The sequence below is a fragment of the Crocodylus siamensis genome, chromosome 13 (genome assembly GCF_052110815.1).
Source record: "Crocodylus siamensis isolate JL-2025a chromosome 13, ASM5211081v1, whole genome shotgun sequence".
In the NCBI taxonomy this organism is placed as follows: Eukaryota; Metazoa; Chordata; order Crocodylia; family Crocodylidae; genus Crocodylus; species Crocodylus siamensis.
Genome location: NC_143407.1, coordinates 688,352 through 710,587, shown reverse-complemented (window position 1 = coordinate 710,587; position 22,236 = coordinate 688,352). Strand labels below are relative to the sequence as shown.

At 42.7% G+C, this 22,236-nt stretch overlaps 1 protein-coding gene across 1 annotated transcript in view; it reads left to right on the top strand.

Moving 5' to 3' along the window:
- Positions 1-22,236, top strand: part of MAGI3 (membrane associated guanylate kinase, WW and PDZ domain containing 3) — a 171,547-nt gene that overhangs the window by 94,969 nt on the left and 54,342 nt on the right. Inside the window, exon 2 of the mRNA XM_090026320.1 lies at positions 18,186-18,302. Within this exon, the coding sequence (XP_089882446.1) occupies positions 18,186-18,302 (117 nt within the window). The remainder of the gene's footprint in view (positions 1-18,185; positions 18,303-22,236) is intronic.

Genomic DNA, 22,236 nt, shown 5'->3' with positions numbered 1-22,236 from the left:
GAGGGTTCATAACCATTTGATAGTTGAATATTTTCTGCCTGTGCAAACTGGCAAATATATCCTCATTTCATAATGGCTGAGGATGGATTCAACAGTTCTTCAGGCACAGGATATATGGTGGTTAACAAATTGACGAGAGTACCCCAAGCTAGTCATTTTTAATCCATCACATGTCACGGTTTAATCCTTTAACTATTTGTTGTTTGAAATCATACAGTCTAATTCAGGTTTCCTTGATACAAGGACAAATTAGTATTACTGCTGTAGTTACTACTTTCGTAGTAGCATCCTGCCCGTTTCACAGGCGTTGTGGCCTTGCATTTGAAAACTGCAAATCCCATACATTTGTCATTTAATTCATTTCACTGTATCTTTTGGTGACGTGTCACTGTATTATGGTGATATTTCTGCTTCAAACTCAAACTGGGGGAGGGGGGTGTGGGTGAGTGGTGATCGTCCTTATCTTCTGAGTTTGGGTTTGGTGTGTGACACTCGGAGCTAATCCAGACCCCTTGACAAGTGCTCGATGTCTCTGATTGTGATATTGTCCCAAGTTTCTTCTGAGTAACACTGCAGGCAGCTTGTTAAAGACAGCAGAGCCTCATAAAAATATCTTTGTCCATTCACTCTTTACAGTCAAATAACTTAGTCTGTGTTGTAGTCTAGCACAGGGAAATTCACATAGCCCAGTAAGCTTTAGCTGGACGCTTTAAGCCTCAATTCATCTTAAGTAACCGTTCCATTTTTAATCTAAGAATTTAATATAAAAATGTTTTATCTGTGCATCTTCGCTCCTAATCTCTGTGTCTTCTGCTCCTTAAACCTATTCCTAGACAGTCCAGTTCACTGTCATCAGTGATGATGACTGCTGGCAGCCCTTCCTTCACTCTGAAAACTCTGCAGTCCTTTCCACACACTCCTTGTGCCTTTTTAGTTTCCCCTTCTGCTGGCTGTAAGGGTGAGATTTCAAAGGGAATATGATGCCAGTCTTTTGAAGGCTTTAAAATCCCAGCCTTGATCAAGGGTCCTGCAGTAAGGGAGGAAGTTTTGTAGTTAGTTTTGTACGCACCAGGATAGTTGGAACACGCATGATGTTTTCTTCAGTATATTTTATGTGACTGTTTAACAGTCTCAAGCAAAACATAATTTTGTCTTTAATGAAAGAGAATTTATGAGCTAAGGGGGGGAAAAAAGTGCCTTTCATGCTTTTAGGTCCGTCGCTGCCCGCCCCTCCACCCCCCCGCCAATTCTATGCAGCCTGTTTAATTTTATCTTGTTCTTTTACTTGAGCAGTAGAAAATTCATGGTCTTGTGGGACATTTCTGTTGGAAAAAAATGTGGCTGCCTAACAGTTGCATAGAAATACTTTTATTTTCTATGATTAATAATGCCAAAATAGTCTGAATGACACTGAAGTAAAGTGGCACTAAAGCTGTTTTGTAAAATCTCAGCTGAATTAATAAATGAGTGGCTGTTACTGATGTATGACCCAGCAATCCAAGGACTTGATTAATGTAGATTTTCCGAGTACTTGAATTTTGTCCTACTATGAAGAGGCACAAGTGCTCCTGGGAAACAGATTTGCCTTTAGCATCTCAACGTCTCTGGAGCAACTTTAATTCCAAAGCAAGCTATAAATACTGGCTAGAATAGAGGCTTTTATTCAATTTTTTGAGCTTGCAAAAGGTGAATTCTCCTTGTAGTGTCTCAGATGCAGCGATTTTTTTTTTTTTTGATTTTTTTTTTCGTTTTTTTTCCCTGAAAGTGAGCTGAGTGCTCGATTGAAAAGCAGTTCAAAAACCAAACAAATTGCAAGAGATACTTACCCATAAACCAGTGATGCCTCATACTTGAGCCCTGGATCTGAGGCCTTTGACTCGATCTTTATATTCAACACCTGAACTTACCACGTAGGCCTGAAGTTTTCTAACGGGCTCCTGTGTTCCTAACGGCTTCGATCAGAACCTAGGATCCTCTGCCTGGGACTGCCTGAAATCGCGGTCTGGTTTTGTAGGTAGAGCACAGCTCGGCCATAAACCGTGCTCCCATTTTGTTGCTTTGGGGCTGGAATCTTTTGTGTAGAGCCGAGTAGAGCCATATGTGTCCTCATCCCTGTTTTCTGTAAGCCTGAGAGAGGCCAGTTCAGGTTGTTCATCTAAAGCAGTACTTCTCAGCCCGGGTGCTGGGGTTTTGTGATAGCAATGTGCATTGTTTTGAACAAGGTGATTTTTAAATCACCAATTTTAAGTACGATTAAAATCAGGAAGCAGGAAAGATTGTTTTAATCCTCTTTTGTAGATGTACTTCCTAGCTATGTTCCTGAAGAAAGGCTTATTCTAATTGACCATTATTACCAGTCAAGCATGTTGATCTGGTGCAAAATGTAGACTTTATTTTGCTGGTCAGGATTATAAGAGATCTTTCCACAGACTTACCCAAGGAATTACGTAATTTTACATATGCTCGTTTAGATTTTAATATTCCTTATGTAGAAAATGGAGAATGGAGCATTAATTACTGGATAATAACTTTTACTTATTGTTTGTACCAGGCTGCATTTGGATAGAAAATGGGATTCAATTAAGTGCACAACACAGCGTGTTAGAATAATTTTATTAGTTAAATAAATGTACTCAATATGTATGGGAAAAAGTAAGTGCCTCCAACCATGTTCTTGCAGGTTATTCAAGGCAAAAAGTGTCCTACAGAAAATGGAAATTCAGCCTCAGAGTAGCCGAGAGAGAGTGATGCATGAATTATGGCAAGTAGGTGAGAGAGAAATTTGGAAGTTAGAGAGGAAATGTGAGGGTCAAATAGCAAAAGAGATGACGAATTATCTGAGCCTCTCAGATGGGCAAATTATTCTATAATTACCTAATTGTCCAACAACTGCATGTCTTGCAGCACTCTACAGCATTTGGTATTAGCCGCTGCCATACAGGGTACTGGACTAGCTGAGCCTCGATCTGGTTTGGTATCGCGTTCCCTATGTTCCATTGGAAGGGAGGATGGAAAAGCTGTGTTTAATCCCCTTCTTTACATTGCCCTGTTCATCTACACAGTTACACTACACCTAATTTGCAAAAATGTTCTGCTCAGTTGCCGTTTGAATTTTCCTGTACTGATGTCTCCCACCCCCACGAGCCCTGTACAGATAAAACTGAGCTCTTCTTTCAAGACGGGTAACGTGATCTACAGCAATTGAATTCGCTGGGGTTTTTTCTTCCTCTTATCTGACTACTTAGTATTCTTTTCACTTTTCATTTCAGATGTCTGAGGCCATGCTTTCTTATGTGCAGAAATTAAAACTTTCCACTGTGCTATTTTTAGCTAGTGCTGTACCTTTGTATCTGGCTTTTCTTTCCACAGGACCTCGCAGATTAGATCTAGGGTCACCCAGTGAAATGAAATTCATTGGACCCATAAGCATTTAGCATGACATCTGAAGGTAGGTCCAGTGGGTAGGGCAGAGGGAGCAAATGGACAAACCTATCTTTTAAGCACTCTAAAAAGACATGGCAGACTGCCCCTTGGAAACAGCTGATGTGCGCTCCCATCTGTTCCCTCTGAGATCGATATAGGTGTTAGGTGCTGGGAGGCCGGTTTCTTGCACATTGAAAGATGGTGGGTTTCCTTGGATGTGCAATGTTTCTCTAAATGGTACGTGGTTAAGATATAATCACAAAGGCCATGTGTGTAATATAAACGTCCTGGTTTTAATTAAAATGTTAAAGCTTTTACTCGGGACCCAAACTGTATAGCTTTTCTGCTGGCCCTAGTGAGCGTCTCGCAGGGAAATTTCTTACACAACGATCATTTGAGGTTCTGCGCACTCTGCTGATCTAACCCCCTTGCCTGGTTTTACTGAAATAACGGACTTGCCAGTCGCATGGAATTCTGGCTTTTGGTTTAAAAGTGGCTTCTCAAAGTTTTGTCCATCGGTTTGCCTTTTTATAACGGACAAAACTACACATATGTCACACTCTGTTGAATCTATTTCATGACTCAATGCTTATTCAACTAGCTTTAAAAGACCCTTGAACTAGGAGCCAGTACTGTGAGTTCCTCCTGGGAGGTAATGGGTAGTATATCTGGTATCAATTTCAGATTTCAGCTTAACTGACTCCCAGTATTCATTATGCAGATGTATGTAGTTTGCCTTTAATTTTCATGTCTAAGTGATTGATTCGTTTCCACGATTCTCTTTCATGAAATGGCAGGTGTTTTCTCTACCTCCAAAAGCTAGTTACAGTTTAATGATTACAGTTTTCATGATCTGCTAGCTGCATAAAAATAATCTGGCCTGCATAACTTTGGGTAAGTTCCACTGATGTAAGGTACAGGATTCCTGGATGCCGAATTGCATTTGGACATGGGAGTGGAGATTATACACTGATGGACCTTGATACACATTAGTTAATCGGTCCTTTTTATTTTGTTCCGTTGTCACTGACATTCATTCCCTGTTTGTAACGTTAAGTGGGTTTGGTTCCACGTTCTCTGAGCTTTTACAGCTTTATTAGGATTTTATGGAGCAATTGCTTGGATATGACTGTCTGTTTGGAATGAAATGAGTTCAGCTTCCTGATACCTGAGTATGATCTTGAGAGGTAAAACACATCTCTGTCCCGTTAAAGTACAAAGGAGAAGGTCACGTCAAGAAGGCAGTATGCCACATATTAATTGTATGGATTTGAGCCAGTCGAGGCCAGACGTTAATGACAGAAATGAACAAGGCTGGGAAGTCCGGTATCTCCCCCAGGAGATGGCAGCAAAATGCAGTTGCAAACCTCTTCCCATTAAGGACAGGGTTTGGGAAGCATGATCGAACACTCCTGAGGATGTTGTCAGCAGCTGGGATTCAACCTGGGACCCTTGGCTTTAAAAACACAAACCTGCTGCAAGACTAACAGCCCCACGCCTGCTGGCTCAGAGCCAGGGGCAGATTTATACACCTTTCTGGGATCCTGCCGCTAGAGGTGCTCAGGGGCCCTGCTGCAGAAGCACTGCTGGCACACACACCGAAAGGAACTGAGACGGGAGGTTTGTACAGGTGATGTTGATCTTCGTAACTGAATCGCATTTCCTTCTCTCAGTGTTCAGAGACTGATGCCCTCTAAGCCTCTACCCTGTAGGTTTGCGATTGATCCAATATTTTTGTGAGCATAATGTGGATGAAAGACTTTAAGGAGTTGGGCGCAAGTTCGTGTTGTTGCTGGCGAATAGAAGAAGTGAGAGAGATTTTGGTTGTAACGAAGCCAAAGTACCCGAATGTGAAATAAGATTTCTTCCTAAATTCTAAATGGGATGGTAGCTGTAACACTTTCAGGAAAAGGACCAGGTGTAGGCTTGTGACTTGACTTGGGTATTTTTAAGGATTCCTTTTTATTTCTGTTTGTTCAAAGGTACACATCTATAAGTAAACTAAACTCTGTGAATTGGCCTTAGTCGATACCTACAGGCCTGACTCGCCACTGGAAAAAAAATTGTGATCTGAGAATCTCGGTAACAAATTGGACCCAAAATGTAGCAGTCCCCAAAAAACGTTTTAATATCACTGCTTATGGCAGGAGAGGAAGTGGAACGAGCTCCCATTAAATGGGAATGGAATGAGCGGGCCTGCGAAAACGCATCGCTCTCTGTGTTTCTTCTTGCTCGAGTGCATTGGAGTCGTTCAGTCCAAGGAACGAGAGTCCCGAGGAGGACCAGAGATGGTGAAGGAATCTGTTCCTTTTGGAGATTTCTTTTTTCCATCGTGATGGCTGAGTCTCAGTCCTCGAAAATAGTCCTATAAGAATTGAAACCACTATAACTTGGATTAAATCATTCATAATCCACTGGGGCCAGAAACCTTTGGATAAGGGCTCCCCTGCATATGCTAACCAGCCATCGCCCTTGTGACAATAATTCTGTTTTACCCAGCATTCGCACACAACTGCCTCCTCGTTGTATCCATCCATCTCATCATACGATCTTCAGTTAGAGACAGCCAATACATGATTAAATAAGCCCAGTATCCTGTGGGCTGTGATTTTCCTTTTTATTCTTTTGCTTCTCTGCCCAGCATCTGCCAACTGGCTTGTGTTTAAGGAACAGCTTGCTGACCTGGAACAGGGTTCTCTGTTGCCATCATTCGTGATATTCCTTTACGCAAAGCAAAGAAGAGGTCTGAGGCTACTTTCAATCCGGCTATAGTATTTCAATCTAAAAATAAAATGCTTCACAATAACAAAGCAAACAAAACCTTGCAAAGAACCCAGACCAGTACAGCTTTTGAAGCACGCAAATGGCTTCTTCCACTGCCTGCTCCATACCATCCCATTTGTGTAGACCAGATAATCTGCCAGAATAACATGGTTTTCAAAAACAAAAAACACACAGACCAGTCCAGAGCAGAGGAGGGGCCGGGTCTCGCCTCATTGCCTGGCAGCTGGAACAGACTGTGGGCTCTGGTACCCATGGCATAGGCGCTCTCAGGCATAATGCTCATTAGACCATGGTCTTGTACTCCCACCCCTCGTGGCATGGCCTTTTTGGGGTCCCTGGGTTTTGGAACAGCAGGCAGGTGCAGTTGTGCAGGAAGGAGGATCTGTCCTGACGATGCTCAGGGGAGAGCAGGGAGCTGAACTGGGTGCTAGAGCCGGTATCGGGAATTTCCAGGGGGGCGTATGCGACACGAAGAGCCTGTTTTCAAACTGCTGCTTGATGAATGGGAGAAAGTGAGGTTTGATAACAAGCCACTTTGGCTGGGAATGTGTGTGGGCAAAGCAGGGCAAATACCGTGTACTCTGAAGAAGCTGAATGAGATTGAGTGCCGACTCTCAGAATACCTTGACCCAGAGCCGTGGGAACCCAAAACGACCTGCGTATTTGGCGGCAGAGAGTGGGATGCGCCTTTTCCCAGCATCAGGGAATGAGCCTGTTAATGCTGGACCTAAATGCACACAGCTCTCCTGAGCTAAGGAGCCAGGCTTTTAAGTCTCCACACACGGAGTAGACCTGAGAGGACAGTCACGTAGCCTGAGCGTGTGCATCACATGGGACCTACTGACAGCGTAAAGCAAAATCTTTACCGAAAACAAACAAGCAAACTTTAAAATCTCATATAAGACACAAGAAGTAAAGAGAGTAGTAAGCTGTCATTTTGGCAGTATTGTGTCCTTAAATAAAGGAAGGCCTGGCTCGCTGAAACATGACAGCATGCTTCTAGTATGTTAATCTAGCGCATTAATGCAAAGTGTCTGGCAAGGTTGTGATAGTGGAGCTTGCTTGTAAAGTTTCTTTGTCTTTCAGAAGCATTAGGTAAACGTAACGGCATGCAGTCATGCTGCCTCGGGTCATAATCTCAGATCCCCTGCTTTTGGGGAGATCTTCAAGAAAACCTGCCTGGTAAAGAAAAGGCTGGCAACGCATCTAGTTGGCAGCAGTTTTGTCAGAGCAGTGCAATTTCTGGGCACGATGATAGCATTTACTATCATTTGTGACACGGTGTTTTTCAAATAAGTGACAACCTGATTGTCTGATGTTAAGGATGTAGCACTGCTTTTCCTACAAGTTGTGGAGTTTCACCAAATTATTCTCATCAAATGCCAACTTGGTAACCATGTATTGCCTGCTACACGTTCTCCCTTTAGTTTCATTGACTTACCGTACTCTTCACTCCTGCCCTAAGCTGTACGTAGAATGTCTCTGTGCTGTTGGAGTTGTTTCATTTAAGTGACAAATGTGCAAGCCCCTCGGACTTGAGTGGTTTGTAACGTTGGGAGTGCCACCGCTCCAAGGAGCATTTAAGTTCCGTAGGACATTATCATCTATATGGGAGCATGGGAGACGCAGGCCTTTGCGTAACCTGTAAAAGTTCTTTTGAAAGATTCTGGTTTTCTTTGGAGGCAAAGCATGGACAAAGACGACGCAGGCCTTCTGGCGCACACTGCCCTCCCCTCTCCCCCTTACGTTGCTTTGTTTCCAAGGCCTTTTCCCTGCAGCTGCTTCAGTGAAAACATGGTTTCACAGGACTTGTAACTCCTGCTTTAATAATACGGCCTTGGCATCGTGTACTTGGATCTCTGGCTGATGGAAGGGTTGTTTAGTAACTGATTCAGGCTCGTGCTGGTCCAAGCCTTTGCTGGTTTATCCTTTGGCAAGGTGGGAGATAAAATAACAGCCAAAGGGGCATGGCACTGTACAGTCATCTGTGCTGTTTGCTTTGGAAACATCTCTGCCTGGTAACACCTCTTCCCCTCACTCTGTCATCCTCACTTTTCAGGGCACACGTGTACATGTGTGTACGCCTTTTTAGTTATTAGATCAGAGCCTGAAATCATATGCTAGCCCTTACTAGTTCCTTGAAGGGCCTGAACTAACAAGGTGAGCGGCAGATGCGTGCATAGCGGTCGAGCCGTGAATTAAGAGAAGTTGGCAAACTGTTTGCAGTGTTTCATTGTTGGAAAGTTCAGAGTGCCAGTGAAATGCTTGGAGACTCTGAGACGGAGCAGAAAGCAAGCTGCTTAGTGGAGAGAGAGACCCTCCCTTGTGTGTGGGAGTAGTAGCGTCCTGGACAGATGGAAGGGGTGTGTGTGTCCATAGTGCATTGGTATGCTTTGTTAGGTTGGCTGTGCAATATATGTAGGTGGAGAGCTGCATCCTTTTTTAGGCACCTAACTAAAATCCTCTCTGTACTCGATGCCGAAAGAAGCTTGTGGCTGTGTGGGGTTCCCCAGGGCGTGCCCAAAGTGTTTAGAAATAACTGTGTATTAGCAGTTATATTAAAGAGAAACAAATCAATGCCGGGGCATCCTGTGCCTACCTTTTCATTCATAGTACCGCAATTGGACAGTGTTCCTTGATTTGTCAAGGGAAGGTTTATTACCAGCATTTAAATATAACCCTCCCGTTAACCGGCCCTCCAGGTTCCTGCCAGAGTGAGTCATTAGCCCTTAGCCACTTGTCTAGGCAGGCAGGCAGCGTTTGTGGTGCAACCAGCCCATTGAGCGCATCTCCTTTTAGGTCTGCGTGCCAGCCTGTTGCCCCTCACCCACCCCTTTTTTATCCATGGACAATAACAGTTTTGTTTTCATCCTCCCTACACGATTCTGGTAAAACACTGTTGGATGCACAGTGTCGTACAGAAGTATTTTTCCCCTGGTTAATTGGTTACTTTATGCACGAGAGAGAGAGAAACGTATGGTGGACTTAAGCATTTGGGAGAGCAGTAGAACAATTCAGTGATTAAATTGATGTGCAGGTTTTTGTCCTCACAGGGTGTTTCTGTCGAGTAAGCCAGCTAGAGAAATTAAATATTCACATAGTCCTAAAAATAACCTAAATGGAGCCAGCCCATTTATTTAGCATGTTATTCAAGATAATTGCATAATAAAACACAGTGCTTAATGCACAATACTGAATGGTAAAGTTCAACTAGAATTTTAATGAGTGTTGGGATCTATAAATCTGAAATCTTATATAGTGAAAAAGCACTAGACTCATTTATATAAGAAGTCTGTAAGCGCTTCTCCTTATGAGATATGCAAGCTTATTTCTTCGGAGGAAGGAGGAACGGCTTCTTTCAGACAAACAAAATGGAATCCCTCCAGGAAAAGAGTTGCTTATATCTCAGTTTGCTGGCGTCACCCTACCATACCATTACAGCCAAGAACAAATATATTCTGTTGAGGTTGGTGATATCCAAAAACCTGGCTTTTTTTTTTGAACACGCCAAATGTATTGAAAATGTGTGAAGTCCATGGTGTTTGGCAGGAGGTGAACTTTTTCCATATTCATTTGGAGGGTCCTTGCTTTGGAAGCTTGTTTGTAACTCCAGCAGTGACCTTTTTTCAACTAACTAACTTTTCCGAACCTCTCATTCTCCTAGTGAGGTGTACAATGAGCCGTGTGCAGCCGTGTAATGTGTGTAAAGAACAGAAGGATAGTGTTCCTCGTATAGATGTTCTGCAAAAATAAGTGTTTTTGTTTTAAATGAGGGCAGATTTCTGAAAAGGTCTGCTAATGTAAACCAGCATCTTTGTCTTCCAAGCCATTTATGACAATAATGTGCGGTGTAGTCTGTGTTTCGATGATGTCCAATTTTCTTAAGACACATGCTATGCTGTGGCTTATTGTTGGGCAGTAACGTAATTCAGCACAGCTCGCATCCTTTGGAAATGCACGCAGCATATGAAGATTCACCGTCTCTGGAATTCCAGCATTGCCATTGTACCATAAAGAATCAGAAGTGGGGCTTTTGTGTTTCTGAAAAACAAGTTTCAGTAGCAAGTTAACTGAAGTGTAGTGGCTGAACTTTAAAGTAAATGTGTTGTCACCTCACCTTCAGTATTTGCCAATTTTAAAATAGTAGCAGAGAGTCTGAGGAACAAGCAGTGTCAGACTGCCTTGCGCAGGGAGGGGGGCCTCGGTTCTTGCCCTGTCTTTCCTGGCAAGTCTTGGTTGTTATGCTCTAAAACGAGAACTGAATAATTAGGAGAAATGAATTCGTATTCTTAGTGCTGCTTTTTTTTGTGCTGGAGTTAGGCAGTTGGAAAAACTAATTTGAAGGATTTGCATTATTTGGGGTATTTTAGGAGCATAGTTGTCCAGACTTGCTAAATGTGAAGCACAGTTTCTCACTCCCTGCCTAAGTTTAAAACACAGAAGTTTGGACTTTGGGCAGTGGCTCTTCTGTCGTCACGGGAAGCTACGAGTCACCAACTGGTGTCTCAAGATGTCACCTGCAACCTGGTTTGGCAACAATGGAATCTAATAGAACTGAATTTTCTCTGTCTTATAGTAACTGTTTGATTACGGGCTAGTTCCCCATGCTGGAGAGAGAGGCTAGTCTTGCAATTACGATGCTGGAGGTAGACTTGAGTGGTCTAGAATCAAGTTTCCTTTGAGTCTACCACAGACACTTGGATCTTGGACCATTCACTAAGTTGTGTCTAAGGGCTCCAGCTGTACAATGGGGATAATGCATCCCTTCTCCCCCTCTTTTGTCTTGTGTTTTATGACGATGCGGGCTTTGGAACAGTGTTATTGAATGTATGTACAGCATCCAGCACAGCATGGCCACGGTTCGTGTTGGGGATTCCAGGCAGGCACCGTGTGTTGTCTTAGTGTATAATACCTGTGTTTGTATGGGTGTGCACAAACACACATTTGGAAGGTCTATGTACGTACAGAAAGACTGCTTTAGAGTTGCTGTGACAAGCAGGACTGAAACATCCATTACAATCCATTAGTTGTGCCGCAGGTACAGCTGAAACCGGGAAGTGATTTTTTTTTATTTTTTTTTTTAAAGCAGCCTTAATGGTCTGTGTGTATGATGACAAGAGAGCGAGTGTCTAAAATCGTCCTTTTTCATGCCGTTACTCTTATTTACACCCACTTGTGCCACCCTAAAAATACATGTCTGAACACGAGTGGTGATGTGGGCAGTTTGCCAAGCAGTGGAAGAGAAATGAGATTCCAGAGGTTTGTCACGTTCAGTGTTTCGAATGCACTTTTTATTGTCATGCTTCCCAAGGGCCATTAGTACAGATTGCAGAGAGTCTGCTTCTGAGCTCCAGTTGGCTTCTTCCAAAGTGCATACAGATTTGCTAAAAACCGCTGTCCTGTTGCACTGTTTTGTTTTGTTTTTTGCCCATGTCCCCAAACACAGACTGCCATTGCCTTTCTCACGCAGCTTATATTATTTAGGTGGGACTCTTCCCAGTGCTTTCCCAGCGCTGGTCATCACGCCTTGTCAAACGAGTGATGGGTACTGCCTCGTGTTAGAAACTGAGGAAGAGAACATGGAGTTCAGACCATTTCCATGAGTTGCAATCACAAATGTGAGTTGGGTTGTATCTTTAGGGTGGAGCTTGGCCCAGGGAGTGGCATAAGACTTACCAGAAACTACTCAAGGATTCACTGTCTGAGCTGAGCTCACAACTGGGCAGTTCCTGGTGCTCTCTCCCATGCTCAGACAAGCATTCCTCCATATGACATTTTACTTGCTCAGAGTATGGGACAGATGTAGCTAAAATGGGCAGAGAAGGAGCAAATCATAAAGAATAGTAGTGATAAGGTAACTCGCCTCCAGGAGAGAGTGAGGAGCTGTGACACCGTGCAACCCACCCTTCTCCCCACGGCGGGACCGGTACACCTACTCTGCAGGTCCGACAAGAACCTAGATAGGGCAACGTCCCCGGGAAGCATGTGAAATGAATACGCTGGAGGAATAGCAGAAGGAACGTGCGCAGACACAGCTTGAAGGTCTCACGGCATATTTAAAATGCATTATTCTCCTTCGCTCATTCCTACGTTTCATCTATTCCCTGCTTGGGAGAATTGGGTAGAACAGAGAGTAGAAACCCCAAATGCGTGGGGCCATATCAAAAGGGCTGATGTAATGCTTTTAAGATGAATCTGTGAGAGAGAAGCATCCTGGGCTCTTTGGGAGGGGGAGTGACTGGTTTTACATAAAAACAGGCTCCAGAGGTTGCCTCGGGCACCTTTGCTACCACTTGATTTTGTGCGTTCTAATTTATATTATCACTCTCCAGGAGGGTTTTTGGCATTGGTTTCTCCGTAATGCTTTGTCTGCCATTCTTCTGTATTCCCCAGGGGATCCATCCCAGCCTCCATTTCATAATTCAGTCTTAAATTATTCTCAAAATACAGCCAAATGCCTGTGCTGCACTTTTTTGTATTTTAGAATGTACCCTTCCGTGCTGCTCTGCCTTAACTACTGGCTTCATTATACCTTGTCTGTCCTGTGCATGTTGATATTTACTGAGATGTTTTTAGCAAATAGCATTATACTTGTTACAGGAAGGCTGACTTGAAGTTTAACTTGAAAGCTTGTGCAAGGAGGAAAAGCCATGTATGAATCAAGTCTACATGTAAATTCTGCATCCGTGACAGATCTTTACCTCTCTTGCCACGTTTCTCGGTAGCTACGACAGTTAACAATCAGATTCATCTAAGTGAAATATGCTTGTACTGTTGAAGTGAAACAATAGATTTGGTAATGGCAGAGAGCTAGGTGGGCCATTTGAATACTAAAATATTTTTTTTAATACTGAGAAATTGGATTGTCCACAAGCAATAGACTGATTCTTACTAATGTATCTATCTGTAGCTATATAGAGAGATGTACACTTTTGCTGAGATCACACTGTTTGTTTTCCTCTTCTATGACATCTTTTGCTCATTATCCTGCGGGAAGCAAATCCAAAGCTTTACATAGAACAGCTCAAGATAGCAAAAAAAATGGGGAATTTGGTTCATAACATTCTCACTGCCGTGGCAACAAAGACAGCTAAACCAAGGTGAGTGGTAGCAAGCCTTTCAAGTTTCATGGTGGAACATCCGCTGCCGCCCCCATTGGCGAAACCACGAGCTGATAAAATAATCATTCTCTAGCACCTGTGGGGCTTCTACCGTGTCATTCTTAATATGCTTCTAAAATCATTGTTTAAGTGGCCTAGAAACACAAACTGCTGTGAAGCTGAAAGCTAGTGCTGATCACCGTGTGTTACTCTACAGGCTACTCTTCATTCGTTGCTGCTTTCAGAAGGGAAAGACAATGTTAAGATGAAAGTCACCTGTTTAGGTGTCATTTGTAGCAGCAGTTTTGTACATTTTAATTGGGATATTTTCCTTTACCCAGAATTTTACTGGGCCACAAGAGAGAGACTAACTAAAACCAGATGGCATCAAGGACATAATTTAATTGCATTATTGTCATCCATGTTGTTAACCTTTGCGCATGTGTGCACATGCTCGCGCGCGCTCTCTCTCTCTCTCTCCTTCAGAGAGAGTACTTTTCTGTGCTCAGCCCTACCAAATAGCATCTAGTTGAAACTTACAGCCTCAAGTAGCCCAAATTACTGGCCTTAAGAAGTAGAATCTCCTATGCATTTAGAAAACTGGAGCTTTGATCTTAGTGCGTTTGCAGTACGGGCCTGGCAGGCACCTGTAAATTTATGGAGCTATGAGGCAAGTATTTTGGTGGGGAAACTGCTGAGTGTTATATGTAGCTCAGATCCATTCTGTATTGGAAAGTGAGTTTTCTGCACTTCAGGTAAAGCCTGTGTTTGTAAGAAAGGGTTTCTGGAGCGTTAATACCTGCACAGACACACCATCTGTCCGTGGATTCCAAGGGTTCACAAGCCAGCTGCTCCTGAGATCCAGCTCCTCTGTTGTCTGTGTGCTAAAATAGAAAAAATACTGTTTATGTAGTGCTTTATTTTCAGCTCAGTACAGATATTAAGCATCACAATGCCCATATCAGAAAAGCATGTCAGATGACCTAGTTGTAGCACAAAGACCCGAGAATGATAAAGAAAAGAATAATTGCTGTGATTTCAAGTTTATACTTCCCTAATGTCCCATCTACAAATGCATCATTTAATTTTCTGCTAAGTTTCACCCCACATGCACCAGTATCTCTTCCTCTACCGTTCACAAGTGAACAGAGCCACTTTGGATCCAGGCAAGGAGGCTGCCTTTGGTAACACCATCAGGGTTTTTCAAGCAGTGGACGATGCCCTTCTCTGTGTGCAGCCTCTGCCAGCCTCCCAGTCTAAAAAAACCAGGGGGGGTGGAAAAAAGCCAAATCTGAGTTTATCTCACCCCATCAATGCATATTATGGTGACTTGCTAACCACCACTGAATTAGAAAAGGCTATAAACTAAAGGCTGCAGAGAACAGTTTTATTTACTAGTAAATTGTTATGAAGCAAAGGCTCTGCAAGCTCATTCGTACCTAAAATCGGATGCTGGGGGAGGGGAAAAAAGGAAGTTTTAGCTGACAGACTTCAGAGAACGTGGCTGCTGATTGTGCAGAGTGGATTGAATACTTAAAAAATAAATTGCCATGTAATAGTTTAATACCGTGCCAGCACATGCTTTTTTCAGTGCCTTGAGAACTATATATTACATTTTGAATCTTCTAATATAAAATTCCTGATTAATGTCGCATTCAGAAGTGGAACTTTGCAGAGCTATTCTTTATCCTCCTCCTCGCTCAGAAATTGCTTTCTGCTGAGCAGGCCACTGTGATTACAAATAATCTCGCTTTCTCTCGTCTCTGCTCCTAGTTCTTTTGGTCTTGCTGTGTTTTGGCTTCCAACACTTAAACACTATCTGGCTAATAGCTCTGCATTAGTGCCCTGTCCTCCTGGGTTATTTCCCCCTCCGCTGCCTGTCTTCTGGTGGCTAGACCACAGCCTTCTCTGGGCCCACGCTTCGTCATCTGTGCTGCGGCTGTCGCTTATCCTTTTCACAAGCTATCTTCACGTCCTTTTTTAAATGTGATGACACGCCAGGAATTATCTATCCACGGCCCCTGAAGCAGAAAAGTGTTTAACTTGCCAGAAGTAAAGTGCACTTTCAACTCTGCAGTGGTTTGGCTTGTTCTGGGAAAATTGAGTTGTCACGTGCTGCTCAGCCATGCTATAAAATGCTTCTTAACAACGACTGCAACTCCTCATTGAATCGTAGTGGTTCATGTTTATGAAACACTTGTTTCATCTTCACCTGGAAATGGCCCTCTTGATGAGTCTGAATGGGGACTGACATGCTTATGACACTCTTTTAGCTACTTTGAGACATCATCTACCCCAGCTAGGTAGCAGCAGCCTTTTCAGAGTCCTGTTAGAATCACCCTTTCATGACAGCTTTATTCTTTTGCAGTCATTTAAAATGATATTTCTAACTTGATGCTATTAATTACTAGCTGTAGCTGAATAGGAATTAATGAATGTGGAAAATATCTTGTTCAATCCTTTTCTGCTTGCTAGTATTTTTACCGTTTGCATTCCAGTAGTGTCTCGTGGCCTCACGTCAGGTTGAGATTCCCAGAGCGCTGGGTGCGATTCAACTTGCGCGCTGCTGGCTGTCCAAAGAGGTTGTAAGCTAAATAGCTGTTTCAGTGCATTGCAGCTTTTGTTCAGCTGTTACGGTTGCTGGTCACATTCCTAGACCCATAGGTCCTATCGTACGGTAAGTTGGAAAGAACACTGTGGGTGTAAATTTAGTGCCCTTACTGTTATGATTCACTGGCACACGCATCTTACCAGCCACTCTCTTTGTAGGCTTTAAAACCAAATGATCGTTAAATCCCTTCCACCTAAAGACTTGGGCATTCTGATAAAGTACATAACTTTAATTTGCAAAGATCACTGAACCCTAGTTAATGCGCTTTCTGGAAGATGACAGGGTACAATAGATTGCTTTGTACCCTTCTGTCAGAAGAATGAAGCGGTAGTGCAAGGGCTCAGTTATTTGTGTGCTAGAGGGGCAGTGGTTATCTGGAGATGTGACAAGTTTGCTAATGATACCTGGCAACAGTGCCACAGAAAGGAATAATTTTAAAAAATATTTCCTGTAACACAATTGTTTTACAAAAAAATCATCGTCGTCATTATTACACCAGGGATGCAGAATCCTCGTCAGCGATTGGTCTCGTATAGGTGCCAGCCACACGCTCAGTTTCAGGCGTGATACAAGCTAGCCGCAAAGTTGTATGTGAATAACTTTGTGGCTCATTTAGTGCATCACACCTTAAATTGAGTTGCATGTGTGCTTGGGTTACTGTTTAAGGCATAGTTGACCTGTAAATCACACCTTAAATGTAACGTGTCAGGGGCTTTAGACACATAATTTAATGGTTCAAATTCAGTAGGAAGTGTTGGCATTGCCTGATGGATGTGTTGCCCTTCAACTGGTAATTAATTGTAATACTAATATTTTGCATTACAACAACACTTTTAGCCTATCTATAGGTCTCGGAACGCGTTTAAGGAGTATTATCACCACTTTACGAGTGGGTGGGTAACTGGGGCTCAAGGACATGCAGCAAGTTGGTGCTGATAAGAATTCGGGATCGAACACACAAGTTCTCATTCCCTGTGTTCATTCTGTTACACTGCAGCCTTGTTTCCTGATTAACTTGATTAGCTCATCTACTTGGGTTTTGTGTATCTTGGGTCTTTGGCAGTTAAGATCTGATTCTTTTAATTGCAACAGACAATTAAAGCAACATCAATATGTATGCTTTGTAGAAAAAAGCTCCAACTGATTAAGGGAATTCTAAATGTACTGTTTTTAGAACCATTCTTATTTTGCATTACACATGAACTTGGATAAAGCAGTAGGATGTACTACAGAAAAAATAGTTTGCAGAATAGAGGAGTAATGTCTTTTTATGGAGGGACTAGGTTTTGTCTTACTCCCAGAGTTTTTTTTTAATGCATGCCATTCTGTTCTAGTTTATTAGAGGCAAAAAAAAAATCAAAAAAAAAATCACAGTATCAAAGGTCTTTAGCACATGGATATAATTTAAGATAGTTATCTAGGTGGACTGGAAACAACTATGCAAAGGATGCATTTTAACCTCTACCAACCTGGGTATATGCAAAACTTTCCATCTTGATTCATCTTCAGGATATTCATTACTTTCTCTGGAATCTGTTCATTTATGGTAACTAGATAATGGATTGTTTTTGTTGACTGATATACTGTAATAATAAGTAGCCCTTGCATTATGAGCTAAGGGCATTATGGGCTTGTGTACACCAGGCGCATCCCAGTACAGAGTAGGAAAGGTGGTAGAGCACTTGCACAGGTTCTTGACAGGGGAATTACTTCAGGGATTAGTTGACAAGCCTGATCAGCAAGGCCTGCTATGTAGAACAGCCATTTAAAGCCGCCTAGAGGAGTTTCTACATCTGGAATTTGTACTTCAGAAACATTTGCATAAAAAACTGATAAAACCTGAATGAGGTTTGACATCTTCATAAAAAATTGTGTGTCTGCTTTCTTATCAATCGCATCTTATTTTGGAGTCTGAACATTGTACCTGTCCTGACCAAAATGTATGGGCCTTTTCCCAGGACCTCTTTGTCCAATGTAAGGCCGGATAAGTGGGCATGAAATTATCTAGGAGTCAGATCCTCAGCTGGGATAAATCATTGTAGCTCCATTTAGGTGGAAGTCACTGAAGCCATTCCAGTTCATAGGAGCTGAGGAGTTTACAAGGGCCTTTACCGTTCCAACTAGTGCATTTAAAACCCCACAGCTGTAATTGCCTGTTTTGGATTTTGCAGAGGTGTTTACATGATGAAACAACATTGTGGTTGCTCTGAACAGCAGCTGAAATATTTTCTTCTAGGTTTTCATTGCATTTTTTTTTCTGTTTTAAGGAAAAGTCATCAACAAAGATTTGCGTCACTATTTGAGCCTGCAGTTCCAGAAGGGCTCCATTGACCATAAACTCCAGCAGGTGATCAGAGACAATCTCTATCTGAGAACCATCCCATGTAAGTATATCACCGCACAAGCAGAAACCAGACTGTTTTGGTAAAACTCCACCTGCTCTAAGAACCTTTAGCTCTTTTCCTTTGAGCCCATGGCATTTTATGTTCTCCACCCCAGTAGGAATTCCTTTGCATGAGGCTGTTTTTACATGAGAATGCACGTTAGAACAGACTCGTCTCTTTTGGTAACCATATTAAGAAACGTTTTAAGTGAACTTGGCATGCAGTAGGAAACTACTGCTGACTGATAGCCATGCTGAAGGACTGACAAACCCACAAAAATATTGAACTTTGAAATTAAGAGTATCCACGCAATATCTGTCATTTTAAATGAACCCACGCAGCCTCGGAAAACGAGCGAAAATGCTGTTAGCAGAATTAAGCATCGGAACAACAGGAAGAAAAGATATATAATTTTCCTTAATATAACTTGTTTTCCTTAATATAACTCCCGTCGGTGTGTTTTGTGCCTTCTTAAAAGGGAGGTTAAGATCTCCAAGTGATCCAGGTGGTTGCAGAAAGCTGGCGAGAGGACTGGGAAATGAAGGAGTAGCCTGTCTAAACTAGCAGAGATGGAGCTGAGTCTGGGAGCTTGCATTACTAATCAGTGAGCACCCTGGGATGGGTCCTGTGTCTGAGCGTAAGGTCATGACTTTATGCCAGGCATGTCATGCTACAGTGGCTTCTTTTTGCATCTTATTATCTTGACATCTCAGGTGTTAATGTGCTTATGTGCAAGAATCCTGAAGAGGTTGCTGCTCCTGTGGCTGGCATGAAAAGTCATTATTTTCTCAATTTCTTTAATTTCAGTCCCTCTTCAGTGATCAGCTTCAAAGACTATTAATATGCTTAGAACCCTTCACACAGATTGCCTGACGGTATTGCATTGTTACTGTGCTCTTAGACTTTACCTCAGCTAATACTGTTCATTGGAGCAGTATGTTTTTAAGCTTGTCCTCTTACTTAATTACTGGAAAAAAAACAAAAAAAAACCGAAAAAAAAAAAAAAAACCTGTAAGGCATTTGAGATACTTTTCATGCGAGAATATTTACCATTTAATTAACAATCAAGCCAAGGCAAAGCTTCAGTGAAGTGAATGGCTTTCTGGTGATGAAAAACACTGATCGGTTTGTGCTTGGCACAGTTTTGAAAGCGCACTAGGTTTAATGCATCTCTTTGTTGTTCACTAATATAAATCTCATTGAATATTGGGCAACATTTTGCAGTTCTAAAATGGAATCCGACCTTTTAGTTATAGAGTTGTCCTGCCAACTGCCTGGTAGCTTATTTGTAAGGGTGTGTTTCGGTGTAAGGGCCATACCTTTAGACCCTCTCTGCACGTCATATTTATGCCATGGTTAACCTGTTGACTGCAGCATGAATGGCAAGGGTGCTCCACGTGCATCCAATTTCAGACGCGATAAAGCGACAAACCAGCCATAAGAATGTTGTGTGTTGAGCATTTCTGTGGCTGGTTTGTAGCGTGCCTTACATTGAATGTCAGGTACAGGGCCCAGGTCAACCACCAGCTGATTGTTAGCCCCAGCCTGGGAGCCCACCACGGCTGGGTCAAAGCCCGGGTGCAGTCCCAGGGCCTGACTGTGGCCCCAACCTGGGGGCATCCATCTTTCAACCTGTCAGAGCAGGGGAGCACTGGCATTCCCCTTTCACTGTCAAGTGGAAAGGGCAGGAGTGCGATCGGATCCCCCCACCCCAAACCGCGCCTCCTGCCATGCATGTGTGGCCTGGCAGGAGGTGTGATTTTTAGGACTGGGGATCAGACCCTGTGGTGCCATGAAATAAACATGTGCCAGGGGCCTTAGAGAGGGCTTTTACTAAGTGTCTTGGCTATGCTGAAGTTTTCCAGTACTGTGTACCTGTTTCTACTGATCCAGCATCTGTCCTGTTCCTTCCACTAGAGACATCCCTATGTAAGAGCATGGCCACAAGTTTTATTTCAAATACGTATTTAATTTTGTTTCGTGTCCCTTAATTTTCCAAAATGACATTTTTTTTTTTGCTTGTGCATATCTGGCCTGGCTAATCACTGTCTTGGCCTGTCATCTAGTTATGTTCAGTATGTCCCACTTTGCACCAATTCCCACTTCATCCAGCAAATAAGACAAAGAGGAAGATCACTGGAATGAAAATGCGGTGACCTAACTGACTGAGCTGCTCACGTTCTTCACTGGAGTCATACTAACATGTTTCTAAGTACTGTTAGGGTGAAATATGATTGTGTGTGGTAATGGGTCGCTGGAATCCCTGCTACAAGAGAGCTTTAATCGCACTTTGTTGACTAGGTCAGGCCCTTATTTGCTAAACCTGTAGTCCTCTGCACATTTCTGACTGAGGACAGCCAATTTGGTAGATTGCTTTGAAGTTGTGTTTTTTTTCTAATAGTCAACATTTTTTTTCAGGAGAAAGTGCATCCAGTGGTCACATCATATTCCTGGCTTCAGGATGAAGCTTGGGTCACACCCTGGAGTGTGAACACAAAAATCAGTTTATCCAATATAAAATGTGGTCTTACAAATAATTTAATAGATGGAAATAAATATACTCCTGCCCAGCTGTGTAAGAAGTGGTCAGAAATCATAATCTGCTTAGTTTGTTGGCCTTGCTAATTAGTCAGTCCCAAGGGAACCAAAGGAATAGAAGAAGGAAGTGATAAATCATCATCATGGTGTCAGATGCACACAGTTATTCCAGAGGCCTCTTCTCCCCATACCTTATCTCCCCCCCCCCCCCCCCCCCCCCCCCCCGGCCCCAATAAATAAATAAAAATCTCGATTGATCCTGCCTAGCTCAGGTCTCCCCCAACTTCTGTAGAGTAAATCAGTCACGCACACAGCATGTGGGAACATTTTTCTCTACACCACCTCATCCTCGAGTTTTATTGTCTGCCTCTTTTGTGTAGTAATTTCTGATTTCTAAAACACTCTTCCTCTGAAAATCACTACGAAGGTGATTGATGCTCCCTAATTACCTTCAATTTTCCCATCTTTTTTTAAGTGTATGCCTGTAAGCCGACGTGGCCCGGCACACTAGAACACTTTCTCATTTTTTAAATATTGCTTCACAGAAAGTTATATACAATTCATTTTCATTATAATAATGGTTTTGCCTTATCTTTAACTGCTTCTCATTAGGTAACTCCTGCCAGCCATAACTTTGCTTTCAATTAATGCTGCACACTGTGAAGTTAGAAACACCTACTTGTATGAACACTAGCAGTGCAGAATGAGAATCGTTTTATCTTCTGAGTGAACCATTTGTCTGAGGGAAGATTAAACTTGATTAGAAAGCTGCTTTTAAAAAATATAAAAAAACCCATTGAGCTTTGAATACATTTCTCCTTTCCCTGGGAAATAAGGAGATGCCAATGATGGAACTAGCAGGCTCTCTCCCTATTTACCAGCTTTTGAGGTCGTAATTAGCACAGGAGTGGTACTAGGGGTGTTCTGCGTGCTCGGGGAAGCAGAACTAACCCTTAGTCTCACTCATCAGTCGTCTTGTATCTCCAAGAAAACGCGGTCCGGGATTTTTTAAAAATGACTTCCTAAAGCCGGATGCCCTGTTTTGCTATGTGACCACTGATGAACTATCTGTGAAGCGCCCAGCCCCTCACTGAGCCCAATGGGTTCAGCTGGGTGCTGAGCACTTCAGTAGGAAGGCTGCTCATTTTTGTTAGCTGCCTGTCTAGGTTCTCGCATCCATGACTTGTGCTCGCTTAAGAATACCTCGGTTTTTTAAAGCATCAGTTCAAATTCCTGGAAAGGCCACTGCCTCCCCTGTGCAGTTGTTTCATTCTTCACATTGCCACCAAAAGAAAATGGCCTTCTCCAGGAGACGACTTCCCTATCGAGACTATTTTTGACATTTGTTTCCTGGTACCTACAGTGTCTGCTGAGATTTACATGCGGCCGACCCGCT